This window comes from Typopeltis vanoorti, chromosome 12 (assembly GCF_054136105.1).
Source record: "Typopeltis vanoorti isolate ZY-2024b chromosome 12, IOZ_Tvanoo_1.0, whole genome shotgun sequence".
NCBI lineage: Eukaryota > Metazoa > Arthropoda > Arachnida > Uropygi > Thelyphonidae > Typopeltis > Typopeltis vanoorti.
The window spans coordinates 131,871,975-131,893,725 of record NC_143560.1 but is presented as its reverse complement, the minus strand read 5'-3'; the positions used below and the strand labels follow the sequence as shown (position 1 = coordinate 131,893,725).

General features: G+C 36.8%; 1 protein-coding gene across 1 annotated transcript in view; it reads right to left on the bottom strand.

The window, feature by feature from the left end:
• Positions 1 to 21,751, bottom strand: part of LOC150101230 (MAM and LDL-receptor class A domain-containing protein 2-like) — a 1,363,156-nt gene that overhangs the window by 606,651 nt on the left and 734,754 nt on the right. The window contains exons 27-28 of the mRNA XM_090402193.1: positions 14,614 to 14,789; positions 9,480 to 9,637 (exon numbers count right to left, since the gene is read on the bottom strand). Of these exons, the coding sequence (XP_090258319.1) occupies positions 9,480 to 9,637; positions 14,614 to 14,789 (334 nt within the window). The remainder of the gene's footprint in view (positions 1 to 9,479; positions 9,638 to 14,613; positions 14,790 to 21,751) is intronic.

Sequence of the window (21,751 nt, the reverse complement as noted above, 5' to 3'; positions counted from 1 at the left end):
CCAACATGAATCCTATAACAACCCCTTAATAACTTGTAGGTCTCTATCATATCTCCCTTCCTCCTTCTCCTCCTGTCCACCAGACTCTGCAAGTTTCCAGGGATGACCTCTGGTTCTCCCCTGATCTCCCATTAATTTCTGTAGAACCTCTCCAACCTGAATCCTCTAACAACCCCTTAATAATTTGTAGGTCTTTATCATATCTCCCCTCCTCCTCCTGTTCACCAGACTCTGAAAGTTGCATCTTCTCGATCTTTCCTCATATTCGACATTCCAGAGGTTAGAAACTACCTTAGTCAGTCACCTCTGGACCCTTTCCAATATCTCTTCGTCCTTCAGAAAACTAGGTGACCAAATCTGGGCACAATAGTCCATGTATGGCCTAATCAAAGCCTTATACAATGGAACAAGAATCTCTCTACTTCTACAAGTCAGACTCTGACTTGTAGTCTGACTTGACATGTATCCTCCACATCCCAGAAGCCTTTGTGTTGTCTTCACAATTTTGGCTATGTGTCCCCTAAATTTCAGATCCTTATCCACTATCACCCCAAGATCTCTTATTTCCTCCACTTCTTATCCTTGGTGACGATATATCAACAATATATCGTCACCAAGCATAAATTCTGCATTCCATCTTTGTTTCAAAAATTTTAAAACCTTACATTTTGCAACATTGAACTCACATCCTCATTCCCATGCACAATGTATTCTAGTGAAATATATGACAGTGTACAAATTTGTAAAAATAATCCATTGTAAAAATTTATCTATTGTTTAGGCTTCATAGACTTATCTTATTTCTACAAAGCTGAGAACTTGCTCTGTCAGATTTGTATTTCTCATAAGATTTTAGGAAGTATGCATGGAAGTTTGTAAATGTGCGGGATGCATAGAATTGTACAAAAGTGATGCATTTTAATGAATTTGGTGGAATCAGGTAGAGAGATGTTTGCCTTAAGGAAGTTCAATTATTGCTGTAAGAATGAGAGCAGAGGGACTAAATAGTGATGCAAAAGATCAGGAGATAGGAACTGGTGAGATTGAAGTGGTTGTAAATAGGCATAGTAGTAGTAGTGTATGAGATAATGATGAGAGAACAAGAATTCAAGATGGACAGGGAAATAGGAAAGTCTGGGGGAAACAGGAAGATGCAGCATAAGTAGAGTGGATGTATGAAGTAGTAGTGAATGTGTATGAGGATTGTTAGTATTGGAATGGGATAGCCTTGTATGTGTGGTTGTAGTTAAATCTCAGCAGATAGAGTAGGTAGTGATAAATGCAATTGGGAATGGTTAGATTTGGGGCATGGACAGGACTGGTTATAGACTTAAAAGTGAATTGTTATGTTTAATTAGAAACAGGAGCATCAGTAATAAGAGAGATGAAATGTTGTGCTGATCCAGTTTATTTAGCCAAAAATTGTTGGACTAGTGAAACATGGTTGAATAAGAATGATATCCTGATGGGAACAGAAATGGAAGGATATGATGTTTTTCATAAGGAGAGAAAGGATAAGAAGAAGAAGGGGTGGGGGAGTGCTGTTAATGAGAGGTATGGAAATCATGTCTGCACAAAGTGGAGATGCAAGAGGGAAATAGTGAGAATGGTTTTGAGTCAGTAATGCAAGGTAGAGGTTGACAGTAAGAGATATTTAATTGGATATTGCTATTGTGAAGGAATGTATAAGCAACTCGAATTAATGAAAAAAGAAAAAAGTGATAATTTTGGGTGATTTAAATTATGTAATATAGATTAGAATGAAGAGAAAGCATTTGGGTATAAGGAAAATTATCTTACCACTTTATGAGAGAGGGCACGTGATGACTGAGAGTTTTAGATCTAATCATTTCACCAGAGAATGTTATTGTGAGTAGGGTGTCACATTTTCAACAGCTGGTGTGACTGACCATGAAATGAACACATTGGTGGTGGTCAGCCATAAAAAGGCTTCTATGAGGAAAGGATATACACCTGGTTGTCGGCTTCCGACCTATGCAACTTACAACCACAAAAATAAATAAATAATAAATTAGGCAGCTGCACGTACAATAACTATGGGATACGATAGTTATCATACGATAACCTGCATACGATAACTATCTCTCACACTCAGTCACTTTCAAGCATTTGTTGCGTGTGGTGTATTAATTAAAATTCTACTGAAATACTACCCATAAAATGTCTAGTAAAAGGAAAATGCCTTCATCTACAGATACGCCAGCTAAGAAGTCAAGGAAAACTATTGATTTAGAGTGTAAAATGAAAGTTATCCAGAAGTATGAAGGCAGAAAGAAAGTGAATACAATAGCACGTGACTTGAAGTTATCACATTCCACGGTATCGACGAAACTTAAGGACAAAGTATCGTCGAAATAAAGAATTCAGGAAGCTGTGAAAGGTTCCACACCTATGAAGTCTACAATTTTAACCAAACAACGACAGGGACCCATCCATGAAATGGAGAAATTGTTGTTTATGTGGATGGAAGATTTAATACAGAAAAATTCACCCATGAGCCTTTGCACAGTGCAAGTGAAGGCTAGAAGTCTGTTTCAGAGTTTAAAATCACAGGCTGGAGACGATTACACAGAAGATTTTCAGCCTAGTACTGGATGGTTTAAGCATTTTAAAAAAAGATTTGCTTTGCATAATGTACGTGTCACAGGAGAAGCAGGAAGTGCAGATGAAGATGAAGCCCAAAAATTCGTTGATAATTTCGACTCTTTAATCAAAGAAGAAGGTTATCTACCAGAACAAATATTTAACGTAGATGAAACCGGCTTGCAATGGAAACACATGCCTAATTGTATGTACATACACCAAGAAGCAAAAAGGATGCCAGGATTCAAAGCTTTTAAGGATCGGTTGAGTTTGTTGCTTGGCGGGAATGCCACGGGTTTTAAGCTGAAGCCTTTTCTCATTTATCGTTCAGAAAACCCTCGTGCATTTAAGCATATCAACAAGCACACACTGCCCGTTTATTACTGTTCAAACCCTAAAGCTTGGATGACTCAAGCACTGTTCGAAGACTGGTTCATGAACTGCTTTATTCCCCAGTCTCGTGAATATTGTGCAGAGAGAGAGAGGTATCCCCTTCAAGATTTTATTGATTATGGACAATGCTCCAGGCCATCCTCCTCATCTGGACAACCTTCAACATGATGTTAGAGTGGTTTTTATGCCACCTAACACAACAGCTCTCATTCAACCCATGGATCAGGGTGCTATTTCAGCATTCAAGGCTCACCACCTCAGAACGACATTCGCACAAGCCATCGAAGCGATAGATTCTGATGCTGATTTATCTTTGCAAGACTTTTGGAAGCAGTACAACATTCTTCAATGTATCAAGAATATTTTGACCGCATGGGAATGTGTAACAAAGAATCATATGTCGGGAGTTTGGAAGAGTGTCTAAAATGTTATGCGAATGCATTTGAAGGATTTGAAAAAGGAGAGGAACTGGAAGTGATTACAGAAAAAATAGTTAAACTTGCAAAATATCTTAAATCAGAATGTGAAATAGGAGACGTAGAGGAGTTGCTGGATTGTGGAATAAAAGAACTTTCAGACGAAGAGTTGATTGAATTGGAAGCACAGAGAGTGTCAGAAGAAAAAGCGAGAGAGGAAGAAGAGAAAGAAGAAGAGGAGCCAGAAAAGAAATTCACTGCAAAGAGTTTATCAGATTCTTTTTCGCAACTGAATAAAGCTCTCGCCAGTTTCGAAGCAATGGACCCTAATGTCGAACGATTCACAAAGGTTGAACGTATCATTCAAGATGCTGTGCGTTGTTATCGTGAGATATAAGAAAGAAAAAAGAAACAAACTGTTCAATCAAAGATCAGTATGTTCCTCATCAAGAGACTATCTCCTACCTCAATCCAAGAACATGACCCTGACGATCCACAACCCAGCACAAGCAAAGATTAAAAATTGATTTTGTAAATTTTATTTGTATTAATTTTTACATTAATTTTAGATTGTATTTTTGTGTTTACAGTACAGTATGTACCATATTATTTTTCACATTTTGTACAATATACATAATTATAAATTTAAAAGATTATAAAAATAAAGTATAAAGATGATAAAAAGATTAGAAAGGCTAAAGAATACTGTTAATAAATATATGGCCGACATACGACCAGATCGACTTACGACCTGTCAGCCAGAACGGAAGTTGGTCGTAAGTCAACGACCAAGTGTATATGGAAACACGATGCTGGTGATTATGAGAAACTTAGGTGATGGCTTGGGACTATAGAGATATTTAACAGCAAAAGTATTCTGAAGGTATTTTGGCTGAATAAGGTAGGTGTCAAAGGGGCCAATGAAGGAATTAAACATAAAATCTGAAGGTTAAGAAAATCTGAAAGAAGAGAAGAGAATACTGTGGAAGCAGCACAAGATGAATAATGATAACAATCAATTGTATGAAGAGTATAAAGAGCATGCGAGGAAGGTGACTCATTGGTAAGGGAAGGAAAAGTGCAGTATGAACAAAAATTAGCAAATCAGGCCAAGAAAATCTCTTGAGAGTTTTTCAGATATTTGGAAAGTAGGAGGAATGATTATGCTAAGATGATGAAGATGGAGTAATAGTAACTACTTCAGAGGACATAGTTGAGATATTCAGTGGACAATTAATAAGGGTGTTTTATCCTCATCAGGGTAAAATTCTGAGAAGCTCAAGTGTAGAGGAAATAGTAGAGGATAGCTTATCACTACATGTCTTAACTTTCAGAGAGTTGGTAGTAGCATTAGTACATCAGTTTAATAAGTCTTATAACAGAAAATTGTCCCACTGCATAAAGGTGAGGATAAAAAATAAAGCCTGTGGCTACAAATTATTGCCAATATTTGTATATCTGGAGTCATGGTTAATGTATTGCACATTGGATGGGATTAGTGAGAATTAGGATACAGAAATGGCTTGATAAGAAAATGTATTCTCAGCATAGATTTGTTGCAGGAAGTCATATTACCAATTTGCTTATGTACAATAAAAAAGGCAATGAATGTATTGGGCAAGGAAGATGCAAGTACAGTAGTATACTTACATTTTGAAAAACTTTTGATAGACTGGCACATGACAAGCTGTTAAATAAATTGAAATGGATTTCTTAGTTTTGTTTTTAGGTTTAGTGGTTCAAGGGCATCTAGGGTCATGCTGTGCCTGAACACATGCAATAAATAAGCAGTATATATAAGTTTAAAATCTATATCTAAAAAAATAGAAATGATAATTAAATTTCTATATCTAAAAATAGAAATGATAACTAAATTTCTATATCTAAAAATAGAAATGATAACATTAATAATAAATAAACATTTCTTTGATGTATACCATGTAATAAATAAGTAAAATAGAATAAACAAATAAAAATCAGTGTAGAAAAAACAAATTTAAAAAAGATTCATTTTTACATTTGTGAAAGTCACAGTTCTGCTGGTATAAAAGAGATGTAAAAATAAGTATAAAAGTATAGTTAATAAAATTAATAAAATGCACATGAAAACCAGATTTCTAACAGCACACACATACAATAAGTTAAACTCATGTGTGTATAAATTATATGAGATGGTAAATGTTTAATCTCTGTAAAAATTTAAAAACCAGGCTGCCATTCAATGAGTTTGATAAATTCTGCCTGAGTGTATAGGGTTTAGATAAATTATGAAGTGTCTAAAACTATGACTGCACTCGTTCGCAAAATGAGGGTAGTCAATAAAATGGGAAAGATAAATATTCCAGCCTCACAAAACTCATACATAGGTATGTCATTATCCCGCATTAGGAATGAGTTCATAAGATGACTGACCTATGTGGAGCCTAAGAAGAACAACATTGTCTCTTTGAATCCTATGCGGGTTAGACTACCATAAGTTAATTTCAGGTTTAATTTGGTAGAGCTTATTGTTAGTCTCTCTATTCCAATATGACTGCGACTGGGATAAAAGCTTTTGTCTGATAATCTACAGGTAATCTGTGTGCAGTAAAGGCAGATGGTGAAAGTGTGTGAAACGAGCTGATCTCGCTGCAGTATCTGCAGTGTTTCTCTTAATTCTAACATGACTTGGAATTCAACAGAAGTGAACATCTAAGTGTAGCTTTCATAACTGAAAGAGAAGATGTGGGATTCAAGAGAGAGCACTAGATGTTTCTGTAGCTCTGAACTGCTTATATTTCCTGAGGAGAACTTTTTGAGTCTTAATACTCTGTCACAGACAGCTTGGCTGTAAAGTTGTTAGACTCTAGTAGGATTTGCACTGATATAATGTTGTCTAGAAAGCCAGCAGAAGATCCCACTAGGTTCTCTGATTCTGAGCTGTCTTTGGAGAGAGAGGAACATTATTAGGAAATTAGAGGTTCAGTTCCATGAGCTTCAAAGTTCTGCTGGTAAACAACAAGTCGAATGGATGGATAGCCTACTGAAAGAAAGCTGCATGCTGGTATGTATGATTGGTTTGATGGAAGTGAATTGTGGCATCTGAGCTTTGTTGTCTATGGCAATCTTTAGAGCTTATAGGAGAGCTTTTATCTACAAACAACAGTTTTTAAAGATTTTCCCATCATGCAGTGACCATATGGGGTGATTTCACAGGGATTTCATTTTTGCTGCATATAACAGAGACAACTCTTGACATTTAAGTGACAGAGGTGGTTCATTTGCTTCAATGCACATACTAGGAATAGGTGTGTGTGAAATGCTGCAATTGTAATTATGATGGTTTGATGGTGAATAGGATCTAGCCATCACAATTCTTCCTGGCAAATGCATAGACTTGGAATCCATAATCAATTTTTGATCTTATCAATGCTCTGAACAAACGATCTGTTGTCACCACAAAAGATGGAAAACAGGGTGTGATGAATGTTCATTGCTTTATGACACTTGTCTTGTAATTGAAATGGATGGGGTTGGATGACAGACTAGTGATCTGGATAGGTGAATGGCTGTCAGATAGGTATCAGAAAGTTATACGAGTTTTCGAAAAGAAAGGTAATACTTTTTTTTCTCGAGGATGTTTAATAATAGGAAATTGAAATTATACACCAAGAAATAAGTGAAAATGCACTACTTCTCCATAAAGTCTTCAAATTTATTGATGCACTTGTCTTAATGAAAGATCAGTTTACCAATACCAGTACTGAGTCCATATCTGTACCCAGTAACTAACATTGCACAACCTGATGAACTTCTCCATTCATCATAGTAAAATGCCATTCAGAAAAGTGTTTCTTGAGGGGGGATTGAACAAATGCAAATCTGAAGGCACTAAGTCTGAACTGTAGGGTGGATGTGGCAGAGTTTTCAAATGATTACAGCACAACTGAATGGTGTGTGCAGTGTGTGGAGTAAAGTTTTCATGCACCAAAATCATGCTGCTTGTCAAGAGTTCTGGTCACTTAACTTGTCCACCATTGCACAGCAAACCACAGTAAAGCTCTGCATTAATTGTTCCTCCCTCGACAAGAAGTCCACCAACAGCAACACCTTGGAAATCCAGAACACTGTGGCCATGACTTTTCGGACAGTGGGAACAATTTGAATTTTTTGCACACAGGAGATTGTGGATGTTTCCAGGTCATGGAGTCTTGTTTGCTTTCCAGGGTAAAGTGATGAACACGTTTCTTCTCCTGTGACTAGGGGAGAGAGAAAATCCTCACCTTCATTGCTGTATCACAATAGATTCTTCAGACACATTCCCATATATGTTGCTTTGCATTCCTATGACGATTATCTCAACACCTAGCAAGCGCACACCTTTCCAAAGCCAAGGACATTGTGAACAATTTCATAAACAGTGGACTTATTCAAGTTCACCACTTGCACAATTTCACATAGTTTTCACACATGGTCGTCAAGAACAATGCCCTTAATGTACAAAATGTTGTCTTCTTTCTGTCTTTATAAAGGCCTGCCCACTTGGTCGATCTTCAATGTCACTATGGTCTGCTTCAAATTCATCACATTTTTTCCATACACAGCAACTAGTTCACAGAGAATGTCACCATGTGAAGCCCCCATTTGCTTGCAAAAAATTAATAACTTCACAGACACTTGTTTTAGATCACAGTAGCAACCATCTTGTAACTGGAATTAGCTGTGAGGAGACAGTAGTGCGACACTATAATGATGCTCTTTTTGAAAGTTATTAAAAAATCTATCTGTCCACAGTGGTTTATATAATTCCCTTTTCACCATTATTAAGAAAATAAATGCGTTACCTTACTTTTCAGAAACCCCTCGTATATGTGGGTGCAGTATCCTGGAAGAGGAAAATCACTAGTGGTGCGCAGCAAGGGTATGTTTTGGGACCATTATTGTTCGATTTTTATATTAATGATACTGGAAAAGGTCAACTCTTTCAAAATGATGCAAAATTAGGGAGAGAAATGGCAAGTCAAGCAGATGTTGTGTCCTTTTGGAAGAACTTAAAGATAGATTGTATGAATGGGCAGGTAATTTGAACTATCAGTTCAATATTGCAAAGTGTAAGTTTCTGAAATTTGGTAATCGATGAGTTTACAGAGAATATGATGATGAAAAATATTAATATATTTTAGTATTACTTCCAAGCCTCCACGGAGTCTGATGATTCATACTTGGTGGGGAAACATTGTAGGAGATAAGAGATTTGGGAGTGAAGGTGGAGAAGGATCTGAAGTTCAGGGGCCACATTGCACAAGTTGTAAAACTGTTATATCAGATAATGCTAATGATGCAGAATAATTTGGTATGAAGAAATGAAAAGCTAATTGTTCTATTGTATAAAGCCTAGATCAGGCCTCATATGGATTACTCTGTACAGATTTGGTTACCTAGTTTTTGGTTACCCATAAATGTTAGCTAGTCTATGGAATGTGAATTAAGAAATATAGATGAAATGTAATTTGCAAAGCCATGTGAATAGGAGGAGAAGAGGGGAGATGGTCGAGATATATAACTTGGTCAGTGGGTGTTACCAGGTTAATATAGAAGAAATTTTTCACAGAATGGGAAAGAGAGATAGAACAAGAGGGCCATTCCAGGAAACTGTATATGGAGGGTGTGAGCAAAGGATTGAGGAACACGGTTCTTTGCATCTACAATAGTTGGTTAGAGAAATGCATTGCCAGAGTGTGTTGTGAATTTGGACATGTTGAATGAGTTTCTGGCACAGTTTAATGAGCCAGAAACTTCCATGATAGTACATACCTTCCATGATGAGTCTTTGGCTTCATGCAGGTTTGATGTTAATTATAATATTCATAATAATTATATTCCACGATTCTTCAAACTCCACTCTGGAGGTAATATAATAATATAGCTTAATCTTAAATTTAGTTATAAAATTTTTTAAAATACATCAAACAAACAAATTTTGCTTACAAATGAAGTCAAGATGTTTTTTTTTTTTTTTGCTAAAAAAAAAAAAAACAGCTGATTAAAATTTCAAGTATACTTGCAATTCAAGAATCATATTCTTACCTCACTGTTAATATCACTCGCTTGTGTAATGACCCACTGAAATATACTGTCATCTTGATTTCTTGGTTTGTTGATTTGTGAATATGATATTTGATTTATTTTGTACTCCAATTCCCAGTTGCATGGATTCTGCATCTCAAAGTCACATTTCTGTTTTACTATTAAAGAATGAAATGTATATTTTAATTATAAAGATCTAAAATGCTGGTCAGAATCTATGAAAACAGGTTCTTATTTAAAAGTAAATGCTGCCACACATCACAAATTTATTGGAATTCACATATCTAGGGACAACTACAATAGCTAAATACCATTAATAATGAGGTCAATGACATTACAAAACCAGTTCTTATGAAGAACTGCCCATCCTCAATGGAATTTGAACCCTATTTAAAGAGAAGTCCATTCTAGCAGGCACACAACTAGATTTTCAGTTGCACACATGATACATCTGAAACTGGATCTCATGCCTTTAGCATACTAAATGCATTATTAATACTTCTAAATAACCAGTGTATGTGCAGTTAGCCAAGTGGCTATGCATGGATTGTAAAGGGTAGGTCCTGTTTTAGTAATCTACCTGCATTTTATGATAAGGTAACAAGTGTGTTAGATAAGGGAGAATCATATACAGTGATATTTTTGGACTTTGCAAAAGCATTTGATAGATTACCACATGATAAGTTTAAGTACAAGCTGCAGAGGATGGGAATAGATAGTATATTGGCTAGATGGATTGGAGAATTGGCTCTCTGAACAATGCCAGTAGGTCGTGATGATGGAGCAGTGTGTCAAAAAAGGAGGGTAACCAGTGGTGTGCCCCAGGGTTCCTTGGACCCCCTGCTGTTTAACTTGTTTGTGAACAATACATCATGTGGACTGACTGGCGATCTTCAGTTGCCTGCTGATGATGATGATGCAAAGTTGGGTAGAATTATAAGTAGCACTTGCTGATGTTAATTCCCTTCAGGAAAATTTCAATAGACTTTTTACTTGGACAAAAGAGTGGGTTTGTAGTTTTTTAATTTCAATAAGTGCAAGGTGTTGCATTTTGGACTGTAGAAATATAAGGCCATGTACTATATTGATGGTGCCATACTGCAGGAAGTGGATGAGATTGGAGATTTGGGAGTGATGGTGGACAGTAGACTGAAGTTTAGAAGGCATATTGCTAGGGTTGCAAAGGCTGCACATCGTCGTGCTGGTTGTGCCATTGTATAAGGCACTGGTCAGCCCACACTTGGACTATTGTGCTCAGATCTGGTCACCTGGTTTTCAATATGATGTTGAGACATTGGAGAGGGTCCAGAGACAAGTAACTAAGACAATATCGGGGCTTCAGAATGTTGGCTATGGAGAGAGAGAGAGATTGAAGAAATGTGGATTGCAGAGTTTGGTGGATAGGAGGAAAAGAGGTGATATGATAGAGACATTTAAGTTAGTGAGAGAATTTTATCAGATTAATCCAGAGGGAATTATAAAAAGAGTACAAGGTAAGAGGAGAAGAACCAGAGGTCATCCCTGGAAGTTATGTAAAAGTGTGGAGAAGAGTGTGAGGAGTAGATTTTTTATATAGAGATTTTTTACATTATCAGTGAATGGAATGCATTGCCAGAATGTGTTGTTAATGCAATAAGTGTTAAGGATTTTAAGATTCTATATGATCAATATGCTGTCAGTTGAAGGAACCTCCCACGATGTGTCTGCCGACTCTATGGAGGTATAATAATAATAATAATATTAGACTACTACACTGGATTGGAGATTGGCTATCTGATAGGTATCAGCAAGTTCTGTATGGGGAGGCAATATCTCACAAGAGGATAGTTACTAGTGATGTGCCTCAGGAGTCTGCTTTATGGTCATTGCTGTTTAACCTGTATGTTAATGATATTGGGGAAGATTTGGATGACGATTTCAGTTGTTTGCAGATGATGCAAGTTGAGATGACTATGAGGAGTAGAGCAAATCTTGTGGCCTTACAAGAAGGCTTGAAAAGATTGGGTGAATGAGTGCAGAAGTGGAGATGCCAGTTCGATGTTGCAAAATGTAAGGTTTGAAAATTTGGGATGTAGTGCTGGGATGTAGAATAAATTTACATTTAATGGGCATATATTGTTAGAGATGGATGAAATAAGAGATCATGAGGTGATGGTGGATAAGGATCTAAAATTTGGAGGACAAACAAGCAATTCCCAAAACTGTGAGGACAGCACAATGAATTCTGGCAATGATTCAGAGAATATGACTTATAGAAATTTCTTGTTCCATTGTATAGGCTCTGATTAAGCCACATATGGACTAATCCACACAGATTTGATCACCTGATTTTCAAAAGGATGAAGAGATGTTGGAAATGGTTCAGAGGCAACTGACTAACATAGTTACTGATCTCTGGAATGTTCAATATGAGGAAAGATTGAGATGATGCAATTTACAAAGTCTAGTATTCTCTCTAATCTGCTGTACAAAATTCTCACAAACGTAATAACAAATAGGTTAACTCCTCTTCTAGACTCAAATCAACCAGCAGAACAAGCAGGATTCTGTAAAGGCTTTAACATAATTGAACATATTCATGTTGTAAAACAAATAAAAGACAAATTCATCAAAACTAATGCAATAATCAAGGCACTCTAGAATCAGGGAGTTTCTGGAGAATATATGTACCTCCTCCAGAAAATATACCACAGTGCAACAGCACAGCAATAATCCAACTTCACATGAGTAGCAGTAAAATATCGATTGAAAAAAGTGTCCAATAAGAAGACTCTCTATCACCCAAAATTTTTACAGCAGTCCTTAGAAATATTTAATAATATAAACTGGACAAACCTTGGTATAAAAATTAATAACAGAAACTTCTTAACACACCTGAGAAAAGCAGATGATATCATAATTTTTGCAAACACTCCAGATGACCTTAATATGGTGATAAAGACACCTATATCATAAAAGCAGAAAAGTCAGAACAAAAAAATAAACAGAGGAAAAAACTCATTTTGTAATACCAAAAAACATAATAATAGAAAACAATTTATTGGAAAGAGTCTCTTTATATACATACTTAGGTCATCTCATTGATCTAAACTGTGGACTCCAAAAGGAAATAAATAGAAGAGTTCAACTTTCCTGGAGTGCATTCAGAAAATTGAAAATCATTTTTCAAAACAATGATGTTCCACTCTGTTTAAAAAGGAAGACATTTAACCAGTGTATACTTCCAGTCATTACTTATGATTGTGAAACTTGTTCTCAAACAAAAGCATTAACAAATAAACTAGCAACAACTCAAAGAAAAATGAAGAGGTATGCTAGGCATCACGTTAAAAGATAAGATGTGAATCACGTGGATAAGAAGCCAGATTCATATCACTGATATCATTCTTCACAAGTGACTAAAATGGAAATCGGTTGGGCATCTATCCAGAAGAGAAGACGAGCGATGGACCACCATACGGATAAGCTGGATTCCAAAATAAGGGAAATGAGGCCAAGGACATCCTAAAAGAAGGTGGAGTGATAAATTGTCAAATTTTGTTGGGGAAAAATTGGTCAACTATTGCCAAGAACAGAGAAAGGTGGAAGGAACTGGGGAAGGCCTTCGTCCAACAGTGGACAGAAAATGGCTTAAAAGAAGAAGTGATTAGGAGGAAGAGGATTGATATGTTAGAGATATACAGGTAGGGGTTGTTACTGGATCAATGTTAAAGAGGTTTTTCATAAAATAGTGGAAGATCATGGGAGAACAAGAGGTTATCCCTGGAAATTGTATAAAGAGAGGTGAACAAGAGAGCAAGAAGTAGGTTTTTGCAAGCAGAGTAATGAATGATTGGAATGCCTTGCTTGAAGGTATAGTGTCTGCAGAAAAATTGAATGTGTTTAAGGTGCAGTATGATGAGCTATGTGAATGACAAAGGGACCTACAAGATCAGTCTTTGACTTCATGGGTCTTAGGTAATAATAATAATAATTTTATTCATTATTTTCCTTGTTTACTGTTTGTATTTATGCATTATTATCAACACCATTCTCTTACTCCATATTCTTGGCAAAATGAAGTTTTGCTCCAAATATTTTTGTCATCCTTGACTTCTAAAAATATACAACCAGGTATGTCTTTTGAGTATTAATTAAAATTTTATATCAGTCTCTTAAAATGGCCTCTCACTGGGGATATATGGCATCAGAAGCAATATGAAACCTTAGTTTCAGGAAATCCATATCCTTCGACAGTGTTTCACAGAATAAGAGGGTGTTTAGATCGGAATGGATGGTGCTAAATAACTGATTAGCAAACTTTGTATGGGACAATAGAATTTCAAAAGAGAAAATTCACCAGAGTGGAATGCAGCAGTTAAATGTGTAACTAATATGTCAATTATAAAGAGAGATTTAGTGATATAAAACATCCAGCATATTCAGAAGAGGATTTGAATACATCATCTTTTAAGTGAATGAGTAGAACTGCTATTCAATTTTGCAAAGGGTAGGATTTTACAGTTTGGAAAGTGAGGGATTTTTTTTTTTTCTGTGACTCTCATTCATGAAATGTTATAAGCCTGTAGTACATTGTTACTAAGAATTCCTCCACCCCCCCTCTTTTTTTAAATAAATTTTTATATTGTATTACATGAAACTTTTCAAGCCAGCAGGGTAGTGGTCTAAAATTCATCTTCCGCCTAAAGGCAATCACACATATTTATGCCGATAACAGTATTTGAATCAGCATCCTGTTGATTGGAAAGTGGATAGACTAACCACTTGGACAACCAGGCTGGCTGAATGCCATGTATGCTGTTTATTCAAAGCCTATTTAAGGGGATAGGTGTTATAAGGGCATTAGGAGTGATAATGAATAGCAAATGACAATGATGAGTCCTTGGACTGAATCACAGTGTCTCATAATAATAATAACAATTTAGTCAAGCAGCAGCTAAAGTGACGAGCTGAATGAGCAGTAATCAGTCCGAGTTTTAAGTTTTACTGAAATATGTGCTAATTTTATTGTACACTAAGTATCATATAATTACTCATTAAATTATGAAAGATGTAGATGACTGCACATCCAATAAGTTTTAAAATAACTACTAAAGAACAGATTTTATTTGTTTATTTATTTATTTTAACTTACCACATAACTTTTCATCACTTCCATCAATACAGTCATATCTGAAATCACACATTTTTATTTCTTCAATACATTTATGATCTTCAACACACTGGAAATAGCCAGAGACACAATCTGTACTAGTAGTAGATATCACTGGAGGTAACGTGACTGGTGGTAATGTTGAGTTAATAGGATAGCTAATCGGGGAAAAAAATAAATAAATAAAAATAAAATTAAGTAATCAGCAAGCTAGATCATATCCAAAGTTACCAGCTTTGGAAAGACTAGAAAAAAGAATCTGCAAACAGAATATAGTAGCTGACATTAACTAGACACTCAAAGGCCATTGAATATCTTCCTCATAATAAAAATCACTCATCTCTGTAACTTGTTACAGAGAGGAATGGTTTGTGATATGATGCACATTCCATATCAATAAGTGAGACTGGAAGCAAAGCTCGAGAGAGGGAGAGAGAGAGAGGGATAGGAATGGTGGAGGAGACACGAGCAGTAAGTAGGCAGGAGATATATGAAGAATTAAGTAATCCTAATGGACTGAGGTGATAGGCTGGTTGATTGATTGATTAGTTTATTGGTGTAAGGACAGCAAAAGTCATACTGCGCCATAATGAAGGTTATAGCAGTACACAAAGTGTTAATAAATAACCGTAAAGAGATAATCCATCCATCCATCTTCAAGGCCCACCTTTCCTAATTGGGTTGTGGGGGCAGCTGCTACAAGAGGGGCTTCCAATGGTCACAATCCTCCACCACCAAGCTCAGGTGTACTTGTGGGCTCCCAGACGTGTCCACCCAAGGTTTTGGATATAATCTATCCAGTGAGTCATTAGCCTTCCATATGGCCTCCCACCCTCTGGCTTGGCAAAGATGGCCTGCTGGGGGAGCCTCTCTTCTGGCATTCTGACCAGGTTAAAGAGATAAATTAGTAAATAATATGTATGTACAAAAAATTAAATTAAGCAGTACAGTATCTAGATATAAATAGAATTTATAATATTTATAACCAAATGTGTTTGTATAAATTAGTCCTTCGAAAACGTTAAAAACATCATGTAGTTTGAGTCTGAATAATATCTACAAGGTATATATTGATGCTAGATAAGTAAAAACATTCCTCTCTTGTGTGAAGTTCTGGCACTTGCTAGAATATGACAAATGGTGATATGCATTTTTCACACATAGGTGGATTATCAGCCCTCAGTAAACAAGAATGTGGAAGAAGATTGTTACCTATGCAAAGCCTAGAAAGAACACCTTTCTCTTCTGTTTCTAGGTTGACTAGATTGCCAGTGCTTAATTTCAGGAATAATCTCATGCATTTTGTTTATCAATACTTCCTGCCATGATTGGGCAGTTAGCTCTGATTTTATAAACTGTCCATAGTCTATGTATAGAACTGTCAAAAAAAGTATAAACTGATCTAGAATTTTTTTTTTTTTTTAATATCCCACATACGAAAGGCAGAAAAGCCTATAGCAAACAGATGCTCTGTGAGGATGGGATGGGATGAGAAATACAGTAATCTGCTGATATTCTTCTTGAATTAAGAAGATTGTAGTCCTTTGGAAATACTTCATGAGGTAGACTGTTCCACAGAATCGAGGTGGAAGGAATGAAAAATGACTGAGAATAGCAGGTTCAGTGAGTATGCAGTTCAACAGTGAAAGGATGCTGAGCAGTTGTAGTATGAATTCCTGTGGATGTAGTAGCAGAAATATGAGGCATAATGGATGTTAGTTATGTTGAACAGCGTCAATGGAATATCTGTAGAAGATACACAATGCAGAAATTGATCTATTGGATAGATGCTGAAGAGAATCTGTAAGAGTGTAATTTATCAACTGGACTGCCCTTTTTTGAACAGCATCAAGAATTTTTAGAGAGGTCTTAAGTGCACTACTCCATACTTGAGAGCAATATTCCAATGTTGATCGGATTTGGAATTTGTACAGAGTAAGTATTTGTTTGGCAGAGAAGTCCCATCTTGACTGGAAAAGCATGCCAAGTTTTTTGGAAGATGTTGATGCTATAAAAGTGATATGATTGTGTCCAGAAAAGGTTTGGAGTCAGAATCAGTCTGAGAAGAAAGATTTAGCCTTGATGAGCTCAGCATTATCAAAAGTATGTAGTCATGGGAAAACAAACAAAACTGCATTTTGGAAGTAATGAAGTTGACTAGACTGCTTTGACCCCAATCATGGATATTGTGAAGATCAGTGTTCAGGGTATTTATTATAGATAACTTTGAAGCATGAGATGTTTGAGCACTGCATGGCCTGGATATGAGCAGGATGAGTGGAATGTGCTAATGTCAGCAAAACTATGAATAAGGTTTGCCATCAATGAGAGCAGGTCATTTATATAAATCAGGAAGAGGGTGGGTGAAATAAGAGCCCTGAGGGACACCGGCATTGACAGGAAAGTCAGTCATAAATGGAGATCCATTTACACAGTCAAAATGATGGTAACTTCTTGAGAAGCCCACAATGGCAGATATCAATAGCCTTGGAGAGATGTCAAGAGCAACAGCACAGGTTTCTCCAAACCTTTCCATGAAATGGGTCCAAATGTGAGTGACGTAAGTTAGGAGATCTGGAGTGGTGAAATCTATATTGGTGGTCACTAATTAGATAGCAGTTCTCAAGGTGTTGAAGAAGCTGACTGTTGATAACTAGCTCCATTACTTAGACAAAACTGATGTAGACAAAACTGACTCACATTGCATGTCAAAAGTCGGGGAGGGGAAAATGTAACTCTTTGAACCAAACATGGTGATAACCACTTTAGGTCCCAATAAACAAGGTGGTGGCATTTCACCATGCGATGAAAGTTATCTACCACCTAGGACTAGCAGTCTCATTTCCCTTAATTTACATTTGGCTAGGAATCCAGTATAACCAAACATCAAAATTAATGGTCTTCATTTTGTACAATGTTTCTAAAACCTCACAAAGAAGTGGATGTGATTTACATGCAGGAGAGAAGAAAATCTGTAAAGAATTCAATGAGTCTGTATAAATTATGGTTTAGGTAGCAATTTTCTTTTATATGCACAAGTGTAAGCTGAATGGCTTGGGTTGGTCGATTGGTAGAGCAACTGCTACTCATGCAAAAAGTTAAGCAAGTGTGAGCATGGTTAGTAGTTGGAAGGGGTTCAATTGTTCGATGCTGTTGGCACACTCTCCCTCGGTGAGTCTTTGGACTCCATGTAGGTGTCAAATAATAATAATAACTCTGCTGTATATTTACTGCGATCAAGTGGGATCTTGTTGAAGATAGTAATGTTAGATAACACTGCAGCCCAGCGAAGTCTCTAATCTCGAACTGGTATACTGATGGAGATGGGGCAATAAATCAGTGAGCTGCTCTGCATGCATTAAACAATTGCAGGTAGACAGATGATGGATTAAGATACCTGTATATGTTCCAATAGCTTCTATAATCTCTTTAACATGCATAACGAAAGGATATATGGCCATCTGATGTGCTTGATATTGAGCTTCCCAATATAGAGAAAAGAGACCAGTCTGCATAGGATGCTCTGAAGAGACTTTATTTTTAGGGATTAGTTAAGAGACAACTGTTTCCATCTAAGCAATACAGCCAGTTCATTTGCATCAACATAAAGACTTTGAGCGGATGATGTGAAAGGTACCAGAAGCTATCTGTATATGCTGATGATGAATGAGATCCAACCATAGCAGGACATTCTACTTTGAGATCCATAATCCAGCTTTGAACATATAAGGGCACGATAAAGATGTAGAAATGAAGACAGATCTTCACCTTATTCGGTACATGAGAGTGCAAAGGAGATTCAATCCGCTTTTCTATTAGTTGACGAATACGAAAGGAATGTAATTTTTCTGTCAAACATGAATCCCAAGAACTTAGCTTCTTTTGCTTCTGGAATAACAGTTTGTCCCATTTTTAACTTAGATCTGGGTGAAGAGTGAATTTTCAGCAGAAGTGTACACAGACACTTTCCTTCTACCAAAAGCCTCATCCCATTACTAAGAGCATGTGGAGAGACATGAACAGTTGCTTGCTGAAGTTGTCTCTCAATTACCATTATTATTATTATTATTATTATTATTATTATTACCCAAGACCTCATGGAGTCAAAGACTCATCTGGGAGGTCCTTTTATCACACACACACAGTTCATCATACCGTGCTTTGAACACATTCAAACTCCCTGCAGACACCACACTCTCAGGCAAGGCATTCCAACCATTTACAACTCTGCACAAAAAAAACCTGCCTCTCACTCCTCTACTCACACCCTCTTTATACAGTTTCCAGGAATGACCTCTGGTTCTCCCCTGATCTCCCACTATTTTCTGTAGAACTTCTCCAGCATTGATCCTATAACACTCCTTACCAACTTTTAGGTCTTCTCTATCATGTCTCCCCCTCTTCCTCCTGTCCACCAGACTCTGCAAATTACATCGTCTTAATCTTTCCTCATACTCGACATTCCAGAGGTCAGAAACTACCTTAGTCAGTCACCTTTGGACCCTTTCTGACATCTCTTCATCTTTCCGAAAACCAGGTAACCAAATCTGGGCACAATAGTCCATGTGTGGCCTAATCAAAGCCTTATACAATAGAACAAGAAACAAGACTTGTATTAAAAAATATCTCAAGACATGTGTCAACTCCCTGGCACATTCCTTCAGAATATGTGCCAATATATTATCAAGTCCCACAGCCTTATGTTACAAGAGTGACAGTAAATCAATTGAAATAATCAACATATAGAACAATGACTACAGTGGATGGAAGCTGTTCAGCGATTGAGTTAACTTTCACAGCAAAAAGTGTCCCACTCACGACAGAATAGATTTGTAAAGGGTAAGTTGCATTATAGCAATTTACTTGCATTTTATAATAAGGTAACGAGTGTGATCGATAAGAGAGAGAGAGACTCATATTATCATCATTTATTATTATTTTGTGACACCTCCAAGGAGTCCAAAGAAAATCAAGGGAGGATACCTACTCTACAATTCTCTGTCTTCACCACTATATCAAACCTCTACTACCATCATCATCTACATCAATGCCATCTACTGCTCACCACCACCACCACCAGTATTTTTTTTCAGTTTACATGTGTTCTGAGGGGCTTATTTGTCTGTTATTATTATTTGTCTTTTATTATTATCATTATTAATATCTGACCTCCAAGGAGTTAGAGACTGATCATGGGAGGTACACACTGTTGCACACAATGCTCATCCAATTATGTCTTCAAATGATTCTATGTATGTACATTCACAACATACACAGGCAATGCATTCTACTCACCATCCACTCTCCATGCAAAGAACCTTCTCCTCACTTCTCTGCTAACACCCTCCTTATAGTTTCCAGTATGGCCTCTTGTTCTATCCCCCCTCTGCCATTCCATAAAAAATCTCTTCCGTATTAACCTGATAACAACCCCTGACTAGTTTATAATATCTCCATCATATCCACCTCTGCCTCCTATTCAAGGTTTTGCAACTTACATTTTCTCAATCTGTTCTTGTACTCCACATCCAAAGACTACTGACCCCCTTTATGAATCTTCACTGGACCCTTTCCAACATATCCTATTCACCATGAAAATCCAGTGACTGAATCTGTGCACAATAATCCATATGAGGCCTGATCAAGGTCTTATGCAATGGCATTATATCCTCTTCATTTCATGTCAAGGTCCTCCTCATCATTACCATTATCTGTTATGACATCTTCATAACTTGTGCAATGTGGCCCCAGATATCTCATCTCCTCTACTTCCTTTAAAGCTTCCCACCAAGTGTATACTTTGAATCCCATTGTTGCTTACCAAATATCAAATCTTATACTTTACAACATTGGAATGATAGTTCCACTTACCTGCCTATTCATGTAATCTGTTCAAGTCCTTCTATAAGGCAATAACATCTGCTTGAATCTGCATTGGTCTACCTAATTTTTCAGTGTCTGCAAACAGCTGCGTGGTGGTGGTGATTAACCTTTTTTCAGTCATATCTGATTCTTGGGTAGCTTTGTAGGCAAGTATTCTTGCCACAAAGTTTTTCTGGTGAGATTTTTCCAAGATAGTTAACCATTGCTCTCCCCAACCTCCCATTTTATTCTAGCTAGGGACTTGCATATCAGAGACAAATCAGATGTATGGCTGGGACATATTCATGACTGTACTCCATTCATGTTCATGGGGCAAGTTTGCCTGTTTTGGGGGAAAAAAAGCCTGAGTTTCCAGGAGAAAAACTCCCTATCTCTGTATAAGACTGGCTAACTCACCTTTCGTTGAAAGAGACCAGACAAAGTTCCTCACATCACTGATGAGAATTGAACCAAGGTCTTTCCAACTAAAGCGCTCTGTCTATATAGACTAAGATACGAAGGCTGTAAAACAGCTACATATCAGTAATTAAATCCATCCCAATATCACTAACATACAAATTGAACTACAATGGTTCCAAAACTGATCCTGCAGCACACCATTACTGACTATCTAAAGGCCAGTCACTGATCCAACTCAGAAGTATATCATCGAATCTCATCTGTTTCAATTTATATAACAGCTTGTCATGTGCAATCTATCAAAAGCTTTTGCAAAATCCAAGTACACCACTATATATGCATCTCCCCCAGTCCAAGGTATTTGTCACCTTGTTATAGTACATAAGTAAGTTAGTAAAACACGATCTTCCTTTTACAAATCCATGCTGATCACCACAGAAAATATTGCTGTTATCAACCCATTTCTGTATCCTACATCTCACCAATCTCTGCAGAACCTTCACTACAACTCCAGATATACAGATTGGCCTACAATTTGAAGCTACAGTTTTATCCTCACCTGTATGCAGCAGAACAATTTTACCATTCTTCCACTCCCTTGGAACCTGTGCTGTTATACATCTCTTATTAAACATGCATGCCAATGCTACTGTAAATTCCATGGAACATTACCTTAAGATGCATGGTGATATATCATCAAATCCTAGTGCCTTATTGACATCAAGATTATTTATTTCCTCAAATAACTCCTGCTCACTCACAATTAAGTCATCCTCTCCTATGTCCTCTACACTTAAGTTTCTCATGATTTCACCCTCATCAGGATGAAACACCCTAA